Source organism: Camelus dromedarius, chromosome 16 (genome assembly GCF_036321535.1).
Source record: "Camelus dromedarius isolate mCamDro1 chromosome 16, mCamDro1.pat, whole genome shotgun sequence".
Lineage (NCBI taxonomy): Eukaryota > Metazoa > Chordata > Mammalia > Artiodactyla > Camelidae > Camelus > Camelus dromedarius.
In genome coordinates, this window is record NC_087451.1 from 46,292,827 (window position 1) to 46,314,452 (window position 21,626).

At 51.9% G+C, this 21,626-nt stretch overlaps 2 protein-coding genes across 4 annotated transcripts in view; one reads left to right on the forward strand and one right to left on the reverse strand.

Moving 5' to 3' along the window:
* The first annotated feature begins 13 nt into the window (after positions 1 to 13).
* Positions 14 to 11,806, forward strand: MRM3 (mitochondrial rRNA methyltransferase 3). Of its 3 annotated transcripts, none has more exons than XM_031468492.2 (5): positions 14 to 363; positions 617 to 861; positions 2,960 to 3,127; positions 5,193 to 5,695; positions 9,089 to 10,141. In XM_031468492.2, the coding sequence occupies exons 1-5, from the start codon at positions 50 to 52 to the stop codon at positions 9,110 to 9,112; spliced, it is 1,254 nt and encodes a 417-aa protein (XP_031324352.1). In that variant the 5' UTR covers positions 14 to 49; the 3' UTR covers positions 9,113 to 10,141. The 3 variants fall into 3 exon arrangements, with proteins under 3 accessions (XP_031324352.1, XP_031324353.1, XP_010977225.1); XM_031468493.2 differs by lacking the exon at positions 9,089 to 10,141 and adding an exon at positions 11,131 to 11,806 and having other exon boundaries at positions 15 to 363; XM_010978923.3 differs by lacking the exon at positions 9,089 to 10,141 and having other exon boundaries at positions 15 to 363; positions 5,193 to 6,177.
* The window catches only part of NXN (nucleoredoxin), a 127,082-nt gene continuing 117,258 nt past the window's right edge, over positions 11,803 to 21,626 (reverse strand). The window contains exons 6-8 of the mRNA XM_031469717.2: positions 18,320 to 18,499; positions 16,384 to 16,508; positions 11,803 to 13,427 (exon numbers count right to left, since the gene is read on the reverse strand). Of these exons, the coding sequence (XP_031325577.2) occupies positions 13,245 to 13,427; positions 16,384 to 16,508; positions 18,320 to 18,499 (488 nt within the window). The 3' untranslated portion in view covers positions 11,803 to 13,244. The remainder of the gene's footprint in view (positions 13,428 to 16,383; positions 16,509 to 18,319; positions 18,500 to 21,626) is intronic.

Here is a 21,626-nt window from a genome sequence, read left to right on the forward strand (position 1 = left end):
TGGCCGCCGCCGGCGCGCTTTCTTGACGCAGGACCCCTCGCGGGGGAACATGGCGGCGCTGTTGAATCGCGTGGGCTGGGCAACGCGACCTGTGCTGCCAGTGGTCCAGACTTGGGACCTTGACGCGCGGCGCTGGGTCCGGGCGCTGCGGCGAAGCCCCGTGAAAGTGGTGTTTCCATCCGGTCAGGTGGTGGAACGGAAGCCCAGTCCCGGGAAGCAGCCCCGGAAGGCGGCGGCGGAGGCCAGTCCCCGCGAGCAGCGGCTGAAGCAGCCGTTTCAGGTCCCCCCATCTCAGACACCAAGCACCTGGGAAGAGTCCGGGCTTCGCTATGATAAGGCTTTCCCTGGAGACAAAAGGCTGAGGTGATGTGTTTCTGAGACTTACCGAGTATTCCTATTTCTCTTCCCACCTCACAGCAGGATCTTGACCTCTCCTCCCATTGGAAGACTTCCAGTACAATTCGCTGGATTTTATGATGCACGGAAGGCAGAATAAGTGTCTTTTTTCAAATTCGTTTGTTTCTTTCTCTGTCAAGCTCCTCCAGTCTGTTAGAATTAGGTGTGTCTCCGTAACGAGGATGTTGGTAATTAACTGTCTTTTTATTTCCACCCACAGCAGTGTGATGACAATAGTTAAGTCCAGGCCATTTCGGGAAAAGCAAGGGAAGATTCTGCTGGAAGGTCGTAGGCTGATCGCAGACGCTCTCAAGGCTGGTGCTGTGCCCAAAGTTTTCTTCTTTAGCCGTCTGGACTACATAAAGGAGCTGCCCATTGAGAAGCTGAAAGGTGTTGGCCTCATTAAGGTGAAATTTGAGGATATCAAGGATTGGTCCGACCTAGTGACACCACAAGGAATAATGGGTTAGTGGTTATTATACAGTTTGTCTCTAGAAGTAGAGACCTAGGATTATTTTTTCATACTTGTCTCAGGGCAACAAATTTTATTTAAACCAAATTCAAACATTACTGCCTAACTTTTTCTTAAAACACCCAGAAAAATTTATGCATCTTGTATTTCAGTGGAAACTGAAGACAGTTTTTCTTCATCATTTGTTTGTGGTTTTTTATAGTCTTTAGGAATTTTTGAGGTCACTTCTTCAATCTTTAATGTCCAATTAAAGATTAAGAAAATGTTTACCAAAATACCCTCCATTTCCACAAAACTTCTGCCAGTGTGGCTGATACCTATATATCACTGACCCCCTTATTCTAGAAGCAGGTCTGAGCAGTAAGCTACAATTTATTGCTCTGTTTAGCTCATTGAACAGGAAACCTTGTTTTCATTTGGTGAAATCCAACTCAAGATTCTAATAGACTGTGATGTTTGTATGCACTTAGAAAGTTTTTTTTTCCTAAATATAGAGGAGTTATCTTCAAGATTCTAATGTTTAAGCCAGGGCCTGTCAAATAAGTTGTGCATGTATTCCCTGTAGTGAGCTCACTGTGCAGCTGTTTGTTGGGAGAGGAAATTTTGGAGACCATCTCTTGTTTCTATAACCCAGCATATCACAGGGATCTGTGCTTCTGCTCTCAGAACTCTCCCCTTGGGTGGGGACTTGGACTACTAAAATTCTCCACTCACTCTTGTTAACTATACCTCCCTAATCCCTACTCCATGCTGCAGTGAAAGTGTCACTCATTTTTACCATGCTTGCCATTTTGGGCATGTGTGTCAACAGTGGCTAGCCCCTTCTGGACTTCCGTAACCCCCTTCATTATTATGACTGCTTTCATCATTTCATGGCTTTTAAAAACATGTTGGGGAGGGTGTAGTTCAGTGGTAGAGCATGTGCTTAGCATGCACGAAGTCCTGGTTTCAATCCCCAGTACTTCCATTAAAATAAATAAACATAATTACAACCTTCCCCCCAAAAAAGCTATATTATTTAGATTCTCCTTACCCTGTTTTATTTCAGATTTGAGGAGGGGGTAAAAGGAGAAATAGATAAGATCTAGTACTACCTCTCAGACATTAGGCACATCTCTGAAATCCAGTAATGTAAATGGGTCCTCTAGAAGTGGAGTTCTCATACCACAGCCCTTCAACCAGAAGTTAAAGGACTTCTGAGGTCCTCTGTCCCACTGGTCTTGTGGCTATCTGTGACTCTTAAGTGCCAGGTCTTTTACAGTACACAGATGCCTGATAACATTCCATTGCCTCCACTGTTGGGTTAGGTAGAAGTTATTTATTTATTTTATTTTGGTGGGGGGAGTAGGTAATTAGGTTTATTTATTTATTTATTTTAATGGAAGTACTGGCGATTGAACCCAGGACCATGTACATGCTAGGCACATACTCTACCACTGAGCTATACCCTCCCACCAGGTTAGGTAGAGGTATTTATTCTCACTGTGAATAAGCTGGAATAGCCTGTGGGGAGGGCAGTTTGGCGGTATCTGTTAACATTAGGAGCACACACACCATTTGTCCATTTCACTTACAGGCATTTTTCCTAGGGAAATATTTGGACATATGCACAGACTCATACAGTGATGTTCATTGCAGCGTTGTTCACAATAGGGAAAAATTGAAAATTAAATGTCAGTTGGAGAAGAGCTAAATAAATGTGATATTCTTGTTACAAAATAGCATGCAGCAGTTACAAGAATAAGGTAGCTTCTTATTGACATGGTAAATTCTCCAAGACATCTGATGTTATGGAGTTAAATAAGTAGATTACAGAATAATGTGGAGAGTATGATTTCTTTATGTAAAAGAAAAAGCACTTATATATGAATAGATATACATATATGTAGGTGGATGCAAGGAACAAGTTCTGAAAGGATACACTCCAAGACTGAAAAAAATTCAGTGCCTTCCTCTCCCCCCATAACCATTTTCAATCGGAATGTATTCATGTATTATGCAATTAAGAATATAGGAAGAATCATAAGTAAATAAAAAGATTATTCCTCATGCTCACATCAAACAACTGAATAACCTTTTGTGTTTCCTTAGGGATTTTTGCCAAACCTGACCATGTTAAGATGACATACCCAGAGACTCAGCTTCGTCACACACTGCCCTTATTATTGATCTGTGACAATCTCCGTGACCCTGGGAACCTGGGGACAATTCTGAGATCTGCTGCTGGGGCAGGCTGCAGCAAAGTATTACTCACCAAAGGTAAGAACGCTTGTTACTGGGTGGAGCAGGTGGCCATCGGTGAGCAAGCTGGCTCTGTGGGCTGATGTGCATGGGTTTGAATATTGGATCTGTCCCTTGTCCCTCACATGTAAGTGAGCAGTACTCTGAGTGTCAGTTTCCTCATCTGTAAAGTGGGCTTCACAGAAGGGTTGTTTTGAGGATTAAGTGAGATGATGCATGTAAAGTACTCAGCACTGTGCGAAGCACACTCAGTAGATGTTGGTTGTTTTAAAATTATTTTGACACCTGCTAGGTTATTAAATAAAGAACTTAAAATTAATCAGAGGAGAAATAGATGTTGGTTTTAACACTTGGTCATCTCCTCTCGTCAGAAATGGGAATTAGTAGGCTTGGTATCAAACAGACTTGCCTAACAGTTGGGACATGTCTAAAAGGCCTCTTACAAATTGGGGGGAGGATGGGCGGGAAAGGGTCATTCATCAGAAACAGTCAAGCTACCGTTCACTGTGACTCAGTAGTGGTACCCATGGCTGAGACTTGCCTAAATTGCTCAACTCTTCTTCCCCGTCATACCTTGTCAGAGCACATCTCTCCACTGGCATGAGAGCAAAGATGCTGGGGTTCCATCATCGGTACCCCACTTACCTGACTCATTGTTGAGACTTCTAAGAGCAGGTGTGGTTTGGGAAATGTACCCCTATAATCCAAGCAGTGTGGTTTCCACGTTGGTGCTGGTGGCTGCTGTGTAAGAGGAAGGGAAGGAGTAGGAAACACTTGGGGTGGTGCCCAGTATTGAGGACGAGGAGGAAGTCTCATCTTGTCTCTTACTCCCCACTGGGTGGAGAGGTCAGATTAGATAGTGCCCCTCATGAGTTTGGGTCCCTCCTTTGCCCTCCTTGCCTCTCATCCCTGGTTCCCTGCAGTCATGGGGAAAGCCATGCTCGAGGATCCATGTGGCCATTGTACACGCTCCGCGTTTTATTTTCCTTTTGAAACTTGGTTTGCCTACTTAACCTGTCCTGATGTTTGACAGATTAATTCTTAAAATAATTTCTAACAAGGGCACTTGTGCTAACAAGTCAGGGAGGAAAGTGGGTACGCGGTACCTGGTCCTGCTGTCTCCCAGTGTGTGTCCTGGGAAAGGCCCCAGGACTGCCGATGCATAGAAGCGGCTGGGCTTAGCACATGGCTATAGGGAAGCCTGCCTCTTGCGGTGGAAGTGGAGGCGTGTGAATGATAAGGCTGTTGCTGTTGCCTTGGTTCTCCCTGGATTATTGTAATTGCCTTCCATCTAATTTCCCCATCTCTAGTGTCTTCCCTGCTGCAATCCAGATTCAACATCGAAGCCAAATGGGTCTTTTTAAAATATAAACCAGATTTGTCACTACTTTGCTTAAAATCCTTCAATGGCATTATGTTGTTTTCTGGTTAAAATCCTAAGCTCCTCAGCCTGGCACACCCCGCCGCCTTTAAATTGGCCCTTTCCTGCCTCCCATATCACCTCCCACCTCAACCCTACCCATTAATTGGCCTGATTACCTTGGTTTTGGGACGATGGCACTCTTCCCCCGTCTGTAACTTTGTCCTCTGCTCTGGTCTTTCTCACAAGGTCCTCCTGTTCTTCAAGATCCAGCTCAGTGCCATGGTCTCTGGGTTGTTTTTCCTGATAACTCTGCTTCGTGCCCAGGTTTCTGTTACCCTGTTCATACTTCTTTTACATTGGTTATTACTAATATGATAGTCATCTGTTTAAATGTCATCCAAACGCCATTGTCCATTATGTCATGAGCTCCTTCAGGTTGGGGACTTTAATGCACTTTGCATCTCCTGTACTGTCTGGCACATACTTATGGTATAGGTTGAATGGATGAATAAAATGTTTCAGCACTAGCAGGAGATAACCCACCAGTCCCTTTGCTGGACACTCCTGTAGCTGGGGAAGCAGAAGTCCCAGCCATCAAGAACGCCACAGTAGGAAATTTTTTGCTTTATCTCTTGATCCAGAATTAATCTGATTGACTTCAGAGTCCCCTTGTCTGGGAAGGTTTGTAATCTTAACTGGATCTTGTCTTCTATTTTCTAGGTTGTGTGGATCCCTGGGAGCCCAAAGTGCTGCGGGCCGGGATGGGCGCACATTTCCAGGTGCCCATCATCAACAATCTGGACTGGGAAGCAGTGCCCAACTACCTGCCCACCAATACCCGGGTCTTCGTGGCTGACAACTGCGGCCTTTATGCGCAGGCCCAGGCCCAGATGTCTAATAAGGCTAGTGACCATGGCTGGATATGTGACCGACGACTCCTAAAGTTTCACAAGTATGAGGAAGAGGAAGAGGATCTAGAAGATGGAGCCTGTGAAGGCTGGCTCCCCGAACTTGAGGTCCAGAGTTATGACTCGGATTGGACAGAGGCACCAGCAGCGGTGGTAGTAGGTGGGGAGACCCATGGCTTGAGCCTGGAGTCCCTGCAGTTGGCCGAGAGCACCAGGGGCGGGCGCCTGCTGATCCCCATCGTACCTGGTGTGGACAGCCTCAACTCCGCCATGGCTGCAAGCATCCTGCTCTTTGAAGGGAAACGACAACTGCGGGTAAGGGCGGAACACTTGAGCAGGGACAGGAGTTACCACTGAGGGGGGATGACAGTCAATCCTCGGTTTGAGGCTGTCTCTGTGGTTACTGGAAAAATAGGAATTTCCATGAAGTTCTGCTTATCCTCAAAAATAAGAAAGGTTAAAATTCTTCCTGAGCTCTTCCAACTAACGTGTGTGTGTGTGTATCTGTGTGTGGGTGAGAGAGAGTGTAAGTAATGATCCTCAGGGCTCTCTATGTATGTGTTTTTAAAAATTGTCCACCAAGGAGCATTTTTGTGCCCAGAAAGTTCCTGAAAGCGTCATCTTGGCCAGGGAGGACCGCTCTCTCCACCGGCTGGGGGTGCTTCGCAGTCGTGGAGCACTGGCTGTAGGCCAGGCTCCATCACCAGCTCCTCTGATGGTTGGTCAATGGAAAATAAACTCCTGTGAAGTGTAGACCAGCAGATTACATTAAAAAAGGTTTTGTTTCAGTGTGGTCAGTGGTCACAGTGCATATCTTTTCATCTTTGGCCTAATGATGAGGACACTGCTGAGAGATTAATGGCCCAGGAAGCTAAGGGCGATGGCCTTCAATAGCTGGCTGTTCTTTTGGCTTGGCTGTGTTAACTTCTGTTCGTGTAGGTTTTGATTTAAACACTGTTTATGTTTGACACTTTTTTTCCCCATTTCTGGTGAACAGTTGGTGGAAACAGCTTAATTCATCAGGTGGTATTATGCCTTCTTAGCATCTTGGCAGATAATTTTTTGTGGACTCTTGGTCCAGAAAAAGAGGAAAGTTTTTTAATCTTTAGCTTAACCCAGCATCTGTCAGCAAAGCCATACTCTTTTTACTAGCTTCCTGCTGTTAGTCCTTCTTTACAGAACACTTTTGGTTAAATGTAATGATTGACTTATTTACATTAATCTCCCGTCCTGCATGAACAGAACTGCTTAAGGAAAGGCCAGTGTTCCTGGATGTTTTGTGAAGAGAGCCTCCTATGAGGGGAGGGAGGCTGAGGTTCTGAGGATCAGAGCTTGGGGCCCTTGGGCCCACAGTTCTGCAGCAAGACCCTGCTGGAGCCCCCAGGGGACCAGGGCAAGCTGGATCCTTACTGGGTACCAGCTAGGATGTAATTGCGGACATGAGGAAAGGCACGTTGGTAATCACTGTGTTTGTAAGTCACTGTGGGAAGGGGGTAGGTGGGACCAGAATGTGGGACTTACTTCAGGCAGTGCTTTTGCAACCAAAGACAGTATGGTTGGAGTTGAGAGACCCCAGGAGTGTGGTTTCACCACATCTCTTCCACACAGGGGCTCCTGTACTGGTTGGGATTCCTTGGGAGCCCTTCAGCTGCTCATTCCAGGGAGTCCCAGTGAGTCCCAGTGAGCATGGGAGTCCCATGCTCGAGAGAAACCGTGCACCCCTACCAGCTCCCTGGTAAAACGAAAAGGTCAAGCTTGATGTGTGTCCCAAATGGTGCCCCAGTGGGTTTGCTTTGCTATGTTTGACGGGAGGGGTTTTTGCAGGGACAGTCTCTCTGGTTGGCCAGGCTCTTGGGCTGACCAGCAGAAGCTGCTTGGGTGCCCTGCTCTGGTTGGGGCCTGCCCAGGGCCCCACACCAATGTTGATGATGACAGTGGCCCCCAGAATGTTCTTGAGACCCTCCATTCCCCTCAGCTTCTAGAAAATAGAAGAGCTCTCAGCCTTCATAACTGCTGAGCCCACAAAGGCTGGGACTTCGTCTGCCAGCTTCACAGCCATAATGCCCGTCACACCAGCAGGCGAAATCTGGGGGCAGCCCAGAGCACTGTACCACGTTTGTACTGCCATCCAGTCTCCCAACACCTTGGGAAAGCGCTAAAGAAACAGACATCACTAAAATGAGTTTCATGCCTTTTCAGCATGAAACCAGTCTCCTGCAGCTTTTGTCCCCTGGTTATTGTTCCTACTGATTTTGTCACAAAATAGAAATAAAAGCACTGCAAAAGAGCACATCCAGCAAGTCTTTCTACACCTAGTTTATCTCCTGGTGTGAGAAGTTTACATCCCATTCATTTTATAGTCAGTGACTTGTATATCACGCCTTGTGAGTTCTTTTTATGTAATTTAGCAGAGGGGAGGGCAAATTTCCCTTTCTTTAAAATGATTACAGGGAAGCAAATGGTGAACTTGTTTATCCAGTGTTGGAAATTCACCATCTCGAATTCTCAATTTTGAGGCCAACATTTATGTCACCACAAATGAAACAGGAGTAAAAACTGAACAGTAGGTGACAAGTAAAACACATTGCTTGGCTGAAAAAGAAGCCTTCAGAAGGCTGGCCAAGCTGCCCCTTGCCTTTGTGTCGCACAAAGCTGTCATGATGATTTATGCCACAAGGGGGCAGCCACGCCTCAAAACCACTCCCAACCATGAGGGGAGGGGTCGGGGATTTTTCCTGGAAGTAAAAGAGAGGATGGAGTTCAAAGTCCCCCTCCACCACTGTGGGCATTCTGCAAGTTGTTTGTGCTCAGAGGTGCTGAAGTTGGAGACCCATCCAGATTTTCATTCATTCTCGGCAGAATCTGACAGAACATTAGACCAAAAACTAGAGGAAATGGATAGAAATAAATGGAAAGTTAAAAACTAACAAAAAACTAGCACATCTTTCTCTTTGAAAGGAGCCTCTGGGAAAGCAGCTCTGGACAAAAGCTAATGCCCCCAGCCACCAGGAACTTACTGGGGACCCAGTGCCTCACCCTTGGCTTGGTGTTTCGGGGCAGGGCAAGCTGAAAAGTCCTCTTCCCTCCCCCAGCCACAGCTGCTTGCTCATGGTTAGAATCAGTCATTAAGGCCCAGAGGATAAACAGGCCTCTGGGGACTGATTTCTACCAGCTTCACCTGGGACCTCCTACCACTTGCCCCAGGGTTTTCCAGCAACACCAGATGTCACCAAAAGCTGAGCTGCTTTAATCTCCACTTTTGTGGTTCCACCATGTGAAGACCCCAGGAACAGCACCTCACCCCAGGTTCCCTGCCTGGTGCTGGAAACCCTGGGTGTGCCGTGCACCTGGGCCCCTCTTGGCCAAGCTACCTCCACCTACCGAGGGAGCAGACCCGACTGGCTCACCTGAAAAATGTGTTGTAAAGGAAACACTCAGGTAGACACCTTTACGCTCCAAGATCTTATTTCCTCTGTCTTCATCCGTGAGTGTGCAGAGAAGCTAGAAGCCAGATGAATGGGTGAGCTGGTGTGCTGCTGTCTGTGGGTGACTGACAGTCTCTGAACTGGGCTGCCAAGTTACACTAGAGCAGCTGCAAGCGCTGAAAGCATCAGGAAGCCAGGCCTGTGCTCAGAGGCCACGTGCAGCTGAAAATCTGAATACATTACGGATCGTATCAGTTCCGTTCTTACTACATTTGTTTTGTAGGAAGGAGCAGCTTTTATCAACTGAGGCCTCATCGCTGGAGAGGACCACCAACAACACTGCTCCTTCCTGCAAACGCAAGGAGGGAACAGCGTGGGGAGAGATGTGGCTGCAGCAGGGTCTGGCCTCCCGGCCTCCTTTGCTTCTCTGATGGTCAGGGTGCATCCTGACTGCAAGCCGGCAGTGGCTTGATTGGTTGGGGACCTCATTTCCTCTGATGTCAAAGGAGATTTGTTTTGTGGGGCCTGGGTCCTAGTCATGCCTCCTGTATCCCACTGCTAGCCTGTGTGGGTGACTTGTCTGTGTGAGGCCCGAGTGCCCAGCAATTCAGACTTGAGGCTGGCTGCCCCCCTCGGGCTGCACACTGCTCTCTACAGGCCTGGGGACGGAGGCGTTCAAGAGATGGCACAATATTGATTAGAAACCCAACAGTCCCTTAAGTCCTACCCAGATCTAGTAACGTTTACTGACTTGGGAAGTACTGCAGAAGACCACGAGGGTGAGATACATCCAGGCCAAAAAATGAAGCATAGTAACTTCTCTGCGTTCACACTTAAGGCGTACCTACAACATCCTGATGTCAGATTTCCCCCTGCAGAAGAAATCCCAGCCATAAAGTAGACCCAATATAAGATTTTCCTACATAGAAGCCTCTTGTTTCCTGGAAAATCTCTCCCTTCACACATGCACCGTTTGCTAATAAAGAATAATCAGTAATTAATAGACAATAGCCATTTGTCCCCAAAGAATTTTCCCTTGAGCAGCCTGCCTGGAGGAAAGCAGTGTGTGCTCTTGTCCTGGTTGGTATCAGCAAGGAGGGGATGTGCTCACTTCAACACAGCCACTTCCGGGTGAGTGGAAGATCCTGAACTCCAGGGGCCTGTGCTTGGTTCAGAGCAGCATCCAGAGGAAGCTGCAGGGGGCACTACTGAGCCTCCCACAGCGTACACTGTTCACCACCTCGGTGTTCAGGTCCTGGCCCCACCTGGCAAGCCTAGGCCTGCCGGGGGAGAGGACAGCAAACAGAACTATGGCCTGGCCAGCCGCCGCGCCTGCGGACTGCAGGGGCTGGAGTGGGTGCTCGCTCAGGCCCCTCCCAGGACACTGCCATTCCAAGCCTCAGCACCTCTCCACATGTAGTTTTCTCACTAGGAGGGCCCTTTTGGGTCCAGCTGATCTGTTCCTGGACCATATTCTGTATCTCTGTCCCTGCAGAATTCAGTTTGCTGCCCTGAAACAAGGCAGCAGGAGGAGAGAACAGCTTCTTAGTGTCCTTAATTAGACAACAGGAAAAAACACAGTCTGGCTGAAAATTACCACTTAAAGCTTGGCTGATGCCAAAAAAGCAGTCCCGGCTCCCTGCACTGGGATAAGTGAGAGCCGCTGGTTCCCAGGACACACTTGGGGTGAGGGGAGCAGGAAGAGAAGCTGGTTCTTAGTTGCCGTCTGGCCTTTACAGCTGCCCACTGAATATGCCAGCCCCAAATACGTACCCTTTTCCTTCAGCAGATCTTTATGGTTGGGGACAGGTAAAGACTCTCATCTCTGTTGTGAAAGTGGGTATAGAGCTGGACCTGGAAGTCACTGCGGTGAACACAAGTCTGGAACCCCAGGGTGGCATTTTTACAGCCACCATCCTGCCTCATCCTGCAGGGCATGGTTTCCCTTGCTCTGGCGGAAGCCCTTGAATATGTCACAGCTGGTGTTTTAACCTGCTTCCAATTAGCGACAAGAATTTTAAGGTATTTTGGAGCTGCTTAGTGGGAATTAAGAAGCCACCCACTTCGTCTGCATCAATAACCTTTAGGATCTCCCACGCTATTGAGACGGAGTTCTCCACTCCCCCAGTGTTTCCTCCCCAGACCCCCACTATATAAATCGAAAGCACCTTTTCATTAAACCTTGCTGTTGATCTCAGCTAACCTCCACACTCTCTAAAGGGGGAATTCTGGTGTCAAGGGTCCAGTTGACATTAGTGGCAAGTAGTTCAAGCAGCCCTCTGTGGGCCACAGAAAGATCACTAATGACCTAATTTTCTGCTGCAGTGACTTATGGGGACTCCTCACTGGATGCTGTTCCTTTTGATCCCGAAGATACGTAGCTGCTAACAGACCACCTTTCCTCCACGGCCATCATGATACAGGGTACAGACAAGAAACCCTGCTTATCTTCCAAGTGAGGCTGACCTCACCCTGTCCCCACCCCTTCCCCAGCCCCAGCCCCAGCCCAGGGAGACAATGGCAGTGCTCCGGGGGCAGCCCCCTGCCCGAGGACAGAGCAAGGTCGGAGTCTCCAGCTACTCCCGTTCCTCACTGGGAGACCTGTGCAGGGCTCCCTGCGTTTCTCCAACTGCCTCCTCAGGATTCCGAGTGTGCGTTCCTTCGAAGGGGAGGAATGAGCACGTGTGTCCACAAGGATGTCTGTAACCTGAGAATCCACCCCCGGCAAGGGCCAGTCAAACCCGGAGAGATGGCAGCCAGAGCTGCAGCGGGGATCTGCCTCTGGCACCCTAATCCAAAGGAGCATCCCGGCTTCTGGAGGATTCGACAGATGATCACATCAGGGCTCCGTTCTTGAACATTCTGAAACATAGCTACCAAGTATCTGATGAAAGTCAAGAGGATCTTGTATGCCTCACTCCCTACTGCCCACCCAGTAGAGCACAGCACCCCAAGAAAAAGAGATTTTTGTTATTAAGAACAGGAAAGGCCAAGTGGTTGATAACGTCCAGAGATGCCTGTTTTATTTCTCACTAGGTGATTGCATTTCAGGCTGGTGACATCAAGTAACAGTCTAATTATCAACTAATTTTGTACCTCTGAACTACAGATCAGCAATCCAGTTCGGCAAGGAGCGACCGTGTCAACAGCTAATCTGGGGGCTGGGTTTTCCAAATCAATGGTCTTGGTTGGCAGGATACTTTGAGTGGAGCCAAGGGCAAGGCCTGAGATTGTTTTAAAGACCCTGACACCTGGCTGAGATAGGCTGAAACCCTGTGAATCCCTAGGTGAAGCCCTCCATCTCAAATCCTAAGGGCACAACTGTTATTTTCCTTTTGAGGTCAGTTCAGCCTAAGCAAGGAGCCAAGCCAGGCCTTGCAGGGTGGGTCCAGGGCCTAGTTTTAGCTGACATTTCCTCTGCCTTTACTCCTACCTTAGGGCACAGCTCTTTCTCAGGTTCTTAGGAAAAGCTAGGCTTCCGGTAATCTCTTGTCTCTCTTTAGTTCTGCTTTGAAAAGAAGAGGGAACGCAGGGGTGACCACGGGTGGGCACAGGCACCTCGGCAGAGCTCCCATGGCCCGGGCCCAGAGTAGGGCTGAGTCAAGCCTGCGCTGGTGAGTGGTGCTCCCCTCGGAACGCAGGGCCACTGTATCTTCTTGGGAAGATGTCCACGGGGAAGAATTTATTAACGAAATTCCAAGATAGTAGGGGCTGTTCATCTGGAGGCAGAAACTGGGAGAAGGTCAAGATTAAGGAAGAAAGAGCTAGAAGGAAGAAATAAGCAGCTCTTTCTTATCACATGCTAGGTGCCCCATCCAAGTAAGCAATTACTACATGGATCATTACTGTAGCTACTCTTAGTTCTCACCAGAAATGAACACAAGCTTCCTTTGAGAGCTGGAGACCCCCTGCCCAAGAACCAACTGACAAGCTGGCTTTCTCTCTCAGACCAAGTCACTGAGGAAGGGATGTTCTCACCAGCAGCTCAAAGCTGGGGCTGCCGCAGCTCCTCTCTGCTCCACCTGCACCTACGTGTGTCTGAGCCATCTCGGGCTCTGTGCGTGTGTGCTGCCACCTGAGGCAGAGCCAGAGCTCCGGTGCTCTGTCCCGTGGTGCCCGCTCGGCAGAGGGCTCCCAACACACAGCTCCCCAAGAGCCCGCAGCTGAGAGTGCACTCCAGCCCCTGCTCTGGCCGGGTGTGCCAGCCCCATGAATCCCCAGCAGAATCTCCAGGCACGGTGGGTTCTTCTGTTGCTGAGAGGATGCGCACCCAGGGTGCTAGCTGAGGAGTTAATGCAGAAAACAAGGCACCACAGAGAGGTTGGACACTTGGGTTGTGTGATTTGGGACACGCTGGAAAAGTCCAAGGGTGGAGGGAAGGGGGGGAGGGGGAGGAGGAGACTGAGTTTTAAATAATGTCCTGGGAAGCCAGAGCCCCACTAGATGGGCTCTGGTTTGAGCTTTTCTGCTAGGAAGTCATTCACAAAGGCCTCCACAATGGCGGGGGTGATCTCCTCCACGTCCATCACGTACTTGGCCCGGGCTGACATGTCCAGAATGGTGAGCAAAGGGGCAGCCTCGGGCAGGTTGGTGTAATCTCGCAGGGAGTCGGTCATGTCATCCTGGAAGTCACCAGAGGGAGAGAAAACCAGTCAGTTTTCTAGAAAGGGTTCCTCAGATGCCCTAGATGGCACGGAATGCAACCACTCCATCATCCTGGGGAAGCGGGCCACCCTCCCGAAAAGATGGGCACTCAGAAGGGGAGCTGGGGACCCTGTCCTGCCTTGGGGAGGGGGGAGGCTGGTTCACAAAATTCTCTCTCTGCATCACTCGAAACCCCAGGCAAGTCATCTTTCTTTATTAACATGAAAGCAACTTTTTGTGAAAACGTGATGGCCTTTGATTACTTACTTTTGCAGTCAACTCTCAATTATCTGCAGCTCCCCTGTGGATTGCCGGAGGCCAGTCTGGACTTTAATTTTGCAAGGTTTTAAACAGAAACAGCCCACTGCCCCCACCTCCATAGCTTCGGGGGTTGGGGGGCTGGACCTGCACAGCCAGTTTTTGAGTCTGGGCTCCTAAAGTACTGCAGGCTTACACGGGTCACTATTTATCCCACATTCCCAGTGACCGTTCTGATGAACGTCCCTTGTGTCAGATGTAGCTTTATTAAGCATAGAGGCAGACACAAATCCAAAGACAAGGAGAAAGATTTGTGAGGGAGCAACCATTTGAGGTTACCTTTCATGCTGCTGAGAACAGAAAACGGACCCTATATACCCAGCCCCAGGCTGTCTCGCTATAAAACGTGCAAAACTCTCACTGGATGAAAAGGCCTTGAGGAGCCCGACAGAAAGAGGGCTTGGGGGGTATTCCTGGCCTTCGGCGCTGGTGAGCAGGAGGCTCACCAGTTTCTGAGACAAAAACCATTTCTTCCTACAAGGGCAAGTCTTCAGGAAAGATTATTAGTGATTGTCCTTCTTGCCCCACCCTATAAAACAGCACACACTCCCCAGCTAGGCGGCTGGGTGATTCAGCATCCCTGGCACTGTTCACCCAGTGCAGGCCCTCCATAAACAACCTTCATGATAAACAAGGGAGACACCTGGACACATACCAGACATCAAATTCCCATTAGGAGGCCCAGGCCAAGCCCGGCGCTGCTCTGCCTCCCCTTCTCTCTCCCTCTGACCAAACCCAGGGAGATGAATTTTATTGTCTGTTAAGGCTTCAGAAGGGACGACTTCTGCCTGCCAGAGAGGACACAATCAAGACAAAGGAGGGACCCCTTAGCCCTGGGAGGAGTGTGAGGGGCTGGAGTCTGGGGCTCAGAGGCACTCAGTTGGTACCTGACCTTCCAGCACCCAACCCCCTTCCAGGCTTCCTTGCTTCTGAGGTCAGAGAACTGGACCAAGAGAGCTGCCAAGTCCAGGAGCCCAGGTGAGGAGCATGGGAAGGTGGGTGGGGACTGGAGCAGTGGATGACCCTGGTCCTCTGTCCGACTTCCTGGTCCAGGCATCCTGTGCTCCAGGCCGGGCTGGCCCACCTGCGGGACCACCTGGACAGGGAGGGTGAGAGCACCACTTCTGGGGTCACTACTGATCTCACGTTCACTCCTCTCTCTGCCACCCACTTAATGTGGGCCTTTGGCAAGAAATTTCTCAGAGCCCAGGTCTCCTAAATCCTATAAAATGGATTCAGTAATGGCTCACATGGGCCTCTGCGAGGGGTGAGAGCCGGCCAGCACGCACAGCCCAGCCGGCCAGACTCGGAGCAGTCTGACCCTCTCCGAGCCTCACTTTCCCCACCTGTGAAACGTAATGATGCCATTCCCGCCGAGAGGTGAGTACGTGGGTAGTGCAGGTGAGGCACGTGGCGCGGGGCCTGGCTGGAGGAAACCTGCCGGCCTCATTTCTAAAGTGGCCCCTGGAGCCCTCCAGCCCAACTTCTGCCCCAGCTCAGCCCTTTCTCCTTTGCACTCATCTTTTCTCTCCCAGCCATTTGGAAGGAGTTAAGAGTTTAATACATTCAGAGCCGCTTTCATTCGTGCTTTGTGTGGGGTGGGCTTGCCCCCAAGGCAGGGCCCTGTGAACCTGCTTTGTTCCTTTCACCCCACAGCTGAGCAGGGCGACTTCAGCTGCCTTCGAGGGGCCCGCCGAGCAGCAGTGGCTATTGAGGTGATGAATGGGTGGTTCAGGGTGTCTGGCCGCCTCTGCGTCCCCTGGGATCCAAACACAGCATGAAATGGGCATGGGGCTCTGACCAACTAGAGGTATAGATGGGAGAAAGGAGGGCAGGGGGCTTCAAAAAGTGTATCTGTCAATAACTGGCTTAGGCAGGGCTGGGGGAGGTGGTGGAGCATGCATGGAGTGGGGCTCAGGGGCTGGGGGCTGAGGCGGAGTGGCGCTAGATTCCGTCCCCCACCACTGCGGGACACGCTGCGGGACCGGGGCTCCCACACCTGCAGTAAGGGCAGGCACCTGCGGGGGAGGCAGGCCAGCTAAGGGGCCCGGCTATGTGCCCCGTGGAAAGTGTTCTGCTCTGCCAGAGGCCCTGGGAGGACAGGCCTCGGGTGGAAGAGACAGGGATGCTAGCAACCTCGGCACTCTCCCTGGGATGGCTGGGTACCTGCAGGTCTGGGTGGTGGCCCCCTGACTGGGATCCTGGAAGGGGAAGAGCCCACTCTGCAGGCCAATGTAGGGATACTGACCAAGCAGACATTTATAAAGCATCAAGAGCCTGGTTTGGACCCAGCTGAGAGGAAGTAAGTATTGACCATGATCTTTGGGGCTCCCAGCAGCCTGGCTGCAAGACAGGGACTCTGTCCTGGGAGGGCATCCTGCTGCTCCGAGGCCGCTGAGCCAGAGATGGGAAGAAGGAGGCAGCAGGGTGTGGAATTGGTTTTCCATGACTGACGACACATGTACCTTTTCATGCTACGTTTGTCTGTGGGCTCTCCTAGAAGCACCGTCACCCCAGACCCCTGGCCCTTTCAAACATCCCCAAGGGCCACATCACTTGTGTTCTAAAAGTCGGCCAGCTGGGCCAGCCCCAGGGCCAGACCCCTGTGGCACTCACCTCCCCCGCCACAAAGAACAGGAGCGGCGCCTCCTCCTCTTTGGCTTTGTACTTGGCAATGATCTTCTCAGCTATTGGCTGGATCAGCTGCTTGGCCGCCTCAGACTCCCCGTCATCCTCAGAATCTGTGATGGGGGAGAGAACAACACAGAACGGCACTGGCTTGTCACTCAGACAGAGTGGTGCCCCCTGAGGGAGCCTGGGTCCAGGGTCCAACACGTCCACCTGGGCAGCCCCTGAATGGAAAAAAGGCCTCCTCCTGGACAGCGGCCTGGCCTCCTGGAAGTACAAGGGTGTGTCTGCATGCACAGGGCAGCTTGCTTGCTGCTCTCCCACACAGGGCTGTCCTGCACCAAGCCCCCAGGGAAACACACTCACTTCGCCGAGTAGCACTAATGCCCAGGCAAACACAACTTTTCTCACTGACCTTTTCACAAACCCACCTTGGAGGCTGGGCTTCCCCTAAGCCAGGAACAACCTGAGGGCCCACAGTTTTTCTCTCAGTCACAGAATGAGATGCCGTGACCTCAGATCTCTGACTTCCTGATGGAAACACCAGAACTGGTGGTGGTAGTGGTGGGTGAGGACTGTGGTTCGGTCAGCAGCTTTGGTGGCAGTTGGGAAGCACCAGGGCACTGGAAAGCCAGCTTCATAGCTGGCAATGTGACTTGCTTGGGAGGGGACAGGCTGACTGCAGGGGAGAACCCCAGACTGGGCTCCCAGAGCCCACTTTGAGCAGCTTTTGCCTCCAGTGAGACAGCAGCATGGGAGCAGCTCACCCCTGCTGAACCTGTAACCAAGAGCAAGTGCAAAGCAGGGGAGGGGAGAGCAGGTGCCTGCAAAGGACCACCACCCAGAAACACCGCACCGTCCAGGAGGCCCAGTGCGCAGGCTGAGCATTATACACTCTAAATCCACATCTAATTACTCGGCGATACTAGGAACTCGCTTCGCCTCTCTGAGACTCGGTTTCCACATCTGCAGATGGCCAGTGAGGCTCCCAATTGTCCCTCAGTTCAGAACTGTTTCCCAGGGTCCCAGGATGTGGGCGTGCAAGCCTGCAGCAGGCAGGAAAGCCCTAAGGTGAATGATTCCCCAAGGCCATCACTCCCCAGCGGCCTCTGTCCTCCAAGCACAGGGCCAGCCTGCAAGTCAGTCTGCCTAAGAATTCCCTCGAGTCTGCACACTGGCACCCCTCCTGGGGGCCCTCAAACCAAACCTGCAGAGGATGGGGGTCGGAAGCTGTGCGCAGTGAGGTGCCTACAGTGGCAGCTCAGCCATGACCCATGATCCTGGGACCCAGATATATTCTGAGTCAGAACTGAGCAACAAGTCCCAAGGCAGAGGGTGAGATGGCCCTTGGGCAGCAGCCGCTCCATTTGCAGAAGGAATCTTAAGGGCCACCCCGTGCGTCTGCAAGGATCCTGGAGTGGATGTTCCTCTGTCCTCCTGCCTGAGTGGGTGCTGGAGTGGGAGAGAGGGGGAGACTGAGGGACATGGCCCCGGAGAGGCCACACTGGGGCTGCTCATCAGAGCACAGGTGAGCAGGAGCAGCAGCTGGGGGTGCGCCCTGGCCTAAGGAGGCCCAGCCCCCCGCAGCTGCTGTGCTGCGGCCCAGCCTCCAACAATGGGTCTGTTCATCAGGGGGCCAAGGGCCCCCTCCCAGCCTGACCTCTCCTTCCCAGCTGGCAGCCAGAGCAGCCAGGAGGGAAAGCACAGCAGCAGCTTCCAGAACACCTCCCACGGGGTGGTGGGGGGAGAACCATGAATAAATCACCGGGGTCAAAGGCACGGCTGGGCTGCCAGGCCAGACAAAGGCCCTGGCTCTGCACGGCTGGCGACAGAAAGAAGCTGCAGGGACAGATCCCAGCCCCTCCCCCCACCCCGGAGCTCTGCCCTCCCTGTCCCACCCTGGGGCTCCCACTGAGCTTCATACCTACAAAAAGGACGAGGCAGGGGCCCTCGTTGAGCTGCACAGCGTTGGAGTCGGAGAGCTCCAGCACGGGCTTGGGGTGCCATGGGAAGCCTCTGCAGTCCTCATCGTTCAGCACCTCCACCCGCCCCTGCCGCGTGATCACCTCACCCTGCGGGTCCAGCACTATGAGGGTGGGGATGCCTGCAAGAGACAGAGCGAGCTTGGCCAGGGCCCACCCACAGCCCATGGGACAGCCCCCACAGAAACACAGTTCCAGTCGGAGAGCCCTGGGATGGAATCCAGGCTCAGGCTCTTGAAGAGCCACGGAACCCCCTTGGGTCCACAGGTCACTTCTCCATGGAACCTGACCTCTCTGCGCCCCAGTATCTCCAGGGCCACGTGGTGAGTGCACTGCAGGTCTACCTCACCCACTAGGTAAAGATCAACGGGGCTGTCCATTTAAGAACTCAGCACAGGGTCTCAGCACACAGAAGCAGTTGAGAAATTCTGAAGAGATCCCCCACCTGCAGGGAGTCTAAACTTAGCAAGGTGGCATGAACACACACTCTCCCGCAGTGTACTCACTATAGTGCACAGACCAGTACAGATCAACAAGCAGGGGGGCCCAGCATGTGTAGGTGCAGGGGGCCTGTGGAGCGAGGGGCCTGGGGCAGGGGCTGCTGCAGGAGAACAGGAAGAGGATAGCTGGCCGCCAGTGAGCCGCCGCCCCCCCCCCCCCCCCATCGCCAGCCCTGCTGCCTGGGGAGGTTCCAGCACCCTCTCTGAGGGGGGCAGTCCCTAAGGGAACACACTGATGGCAGTGCTGCCACCCTCACGTTAGAGCCCTGGGTTGGGGTAACATGCAACACAAAGCTCCCCACCAGGCATAGCCCCCCCTCCAGCCATAAAGCCTCCAGTGGAAAATCAGAGGAGACCCCCATCCGGGGCTACCGTTGCACTGGGGTTTTCCACCTCCCTGCTCTTTGCACCCCACTCCCCGCTGCTACCCCCCAGCCAACTGCAGCCCACAGAGGCCGCCTCAGCCCTGCACTCCAGGGACACCTGTCTCTCCACTGGCAGCTGGTTCCCCCCCCCCCTTGCACTAAACAGCCACCTCCCCTCTGGACCTGACCTGAGCTTTAATTTTATATGTGCCAGTGAAAGCCAGAGCAATTTAATATTTATAGATTCCACAGTGTTCAGTTAGTAATTTGCTCCACTGACATTTTACTTCTCTGTTGGGGGGGATGCTGAGGTACCAGAAATACAGCCCTGGAGGTTTGTAACCTGTGTGGTGGCTAGGGCATCGGGCGTGCTGTGGTGGGCCTACCTTCAAAAGGAAAAATGAGTCCATTCTGTTCACATCTATGAGAAGAAGTGGCCTGGAGTGGTAGGGTACAGGGCCAGAGAGAAGCGGGCTCTGGGGACTGCCCCCCCACAGTACACGTCACACACAAATGCACGCAGCCGCAGCCCACACTGTTCGGGCGTTCAGAATGTGCCCAGAGCTGTCCAGGCCTCAAGTCGGGTGTTTGAGCCCAAGAGACTCGGAGCATTTCCAGACCCATCTTCACAGCTGCACGTTAACCCCCAGAGGCCTGGGGCTCCCATCCAGTGGGTCCCCATCCTGGATTGGGCTGGGCTTGAGTCAGCAGCCTGAAGGAAGCCGGAGCCTGGACAGGCCAGCCAGCTGCAGACGAATGCCTCCCCGGTGCCATAACCCAATCTCAAAGATGTTTTGACCAAGCTTTTTAATCAGTTTCTGAAACTGGGCGATTTTGAGCGTTGTGTTAAACCAGGGCAAGCCCGCCGCCATGATTAGTCATAGTAGCAGGCCTGCTTGTAGCCCAGATGTGGGACGCGGAGTCGGTCTGCAGGACAAGCAGGCATGGAGGGCAGAGAAGCCCACTTCCTGGTCTGGTGCCGCAGTTTCATCAAGTGGCTGCTCACAGGGGCCTTCTTTGTTACCACAGCTGCGGCCTCTCTCCGGTCCCTGCGGGTGGGGTCCAGGACAGCAGGGCAGGGACACGGAGCCCCCTGCTGGCCGTGGCGGAGTCCCTGGTTGATTCCACTGAGGAACAGCTCCCCTGGGCCCCAGGTCTCCCCACCTTCCCCATGGCTACGCAGAAGCGAAGTCCCCCTTGTTTTTGGTGCTTTGAGCACCGAAACCATGTCTGGGAGCCCAAGATGACCAGGCACATGTGACCGGTGATTTGGTACAATAACCAGTCAGACTGCAATCCAGAGAAGCCCATTTCTGGCACACAAGACAGGTGAAGAGAATCGACAAGCACTGGGCCAGGCTGCCTTCCCATCACCCGAACTCGGGTCAGCTTGCCCATGGAGCCCTAGGTGTGGAGTCCCTCCAGGGATGAACCAGAGGGAGAGAGATCTGCTCTGTGCTCCGCATGGCGCCTGGGACCCCACTCACCCCGGGAAGTATGATTATCCTCCTTCTATGGATGGTCGAGTTACCCACCCAAGCTCGTCCGGCCAGTAAGTGGGACAGGAGCCCTGGTCTGCCTGTTGGAAAAGATGCTGCTCTTTCTACAAGGCCAACCACTGGCAGGCGCTCTCACAGCCCCTAGGTTGGGGGCTCTCGTCCCCAGGGAGAAGCCAGGCAGGGAGCCCTGCATCTCAACGTCCTGTACCACCCGCTCCCTATTCTCTGAGGCTGCGGGGAAGGAGGCTGAGATACAATCACCTCTCCCCTTTTCTCCCCCATCATGCATTCCCTGTGCCCTGCTCCCTTGAAGCAGGTTCCCCAAAGCAGAGACTTCTAAGGAAAAAATAGGGCAGAGCCTCCAATAGGAAACTTGAAGGGAATGGAACATTTCTAATCGATGCCTTTGTACAAAATAACTTCCACACCAGCAAGGGGCTGCTCTGAAGGGAATGAAAAAGGAGCAGTTCATCTCTGCTTCCCTTGAACTTGGCGTTTCCCGGCTGGGATGGCAGGGATGGTGAGGATGGTAGGGGAAGACGTACAGGGAGAATTCTAAGGAAGATCTAGGCAAGTCACTACTTCTCAGGGCCTCGTCCACAGTCACATGGGGTAGTGATAGTTTCCTATCTTCTTTGGGTGTTGGGTAGAATAAACAAGATGACAAGTCTAAATGCTCTTTAGCAGAGAATCTGGTGTACGTAGGTAATCCATCAACAGGAGCTCTTATTGTAAATAACTTCATTATTATTATTATTTTTGTCATCCCAAAGTTGATTATTTGGCTTTTAAGAGGGTATAGAAGACTGGGGCCTGGCTCTAGGGAGATAAACAGAAACCTCCACACTGGCTGGAGAGAGTGAGCTAAGGAAACAGGGCATGGAG

Coding starts and splice junctions, on each gene's coding strand:
- MRM3 (XM_010978923.3), top strand. CDS start 50: ATGGCGGCGCTGTTGAATCGCGTGGGCTGGGCAACGCGACCTGTGCTG. Junction 364..616: donor CCTGGAGACAAAAGGCTGAG/GTGATGTGTTTC, acceptor TTCCACCCACAG/CAGTGTGATGACAATAGTTA. Junction 3,128..5,192: donor CAAAGTATTACTCACCAAAG/GTAAGAACGCTT, acceptor TCTATTTTCTAG/GTTGTGTGGATCCCTGGGAG.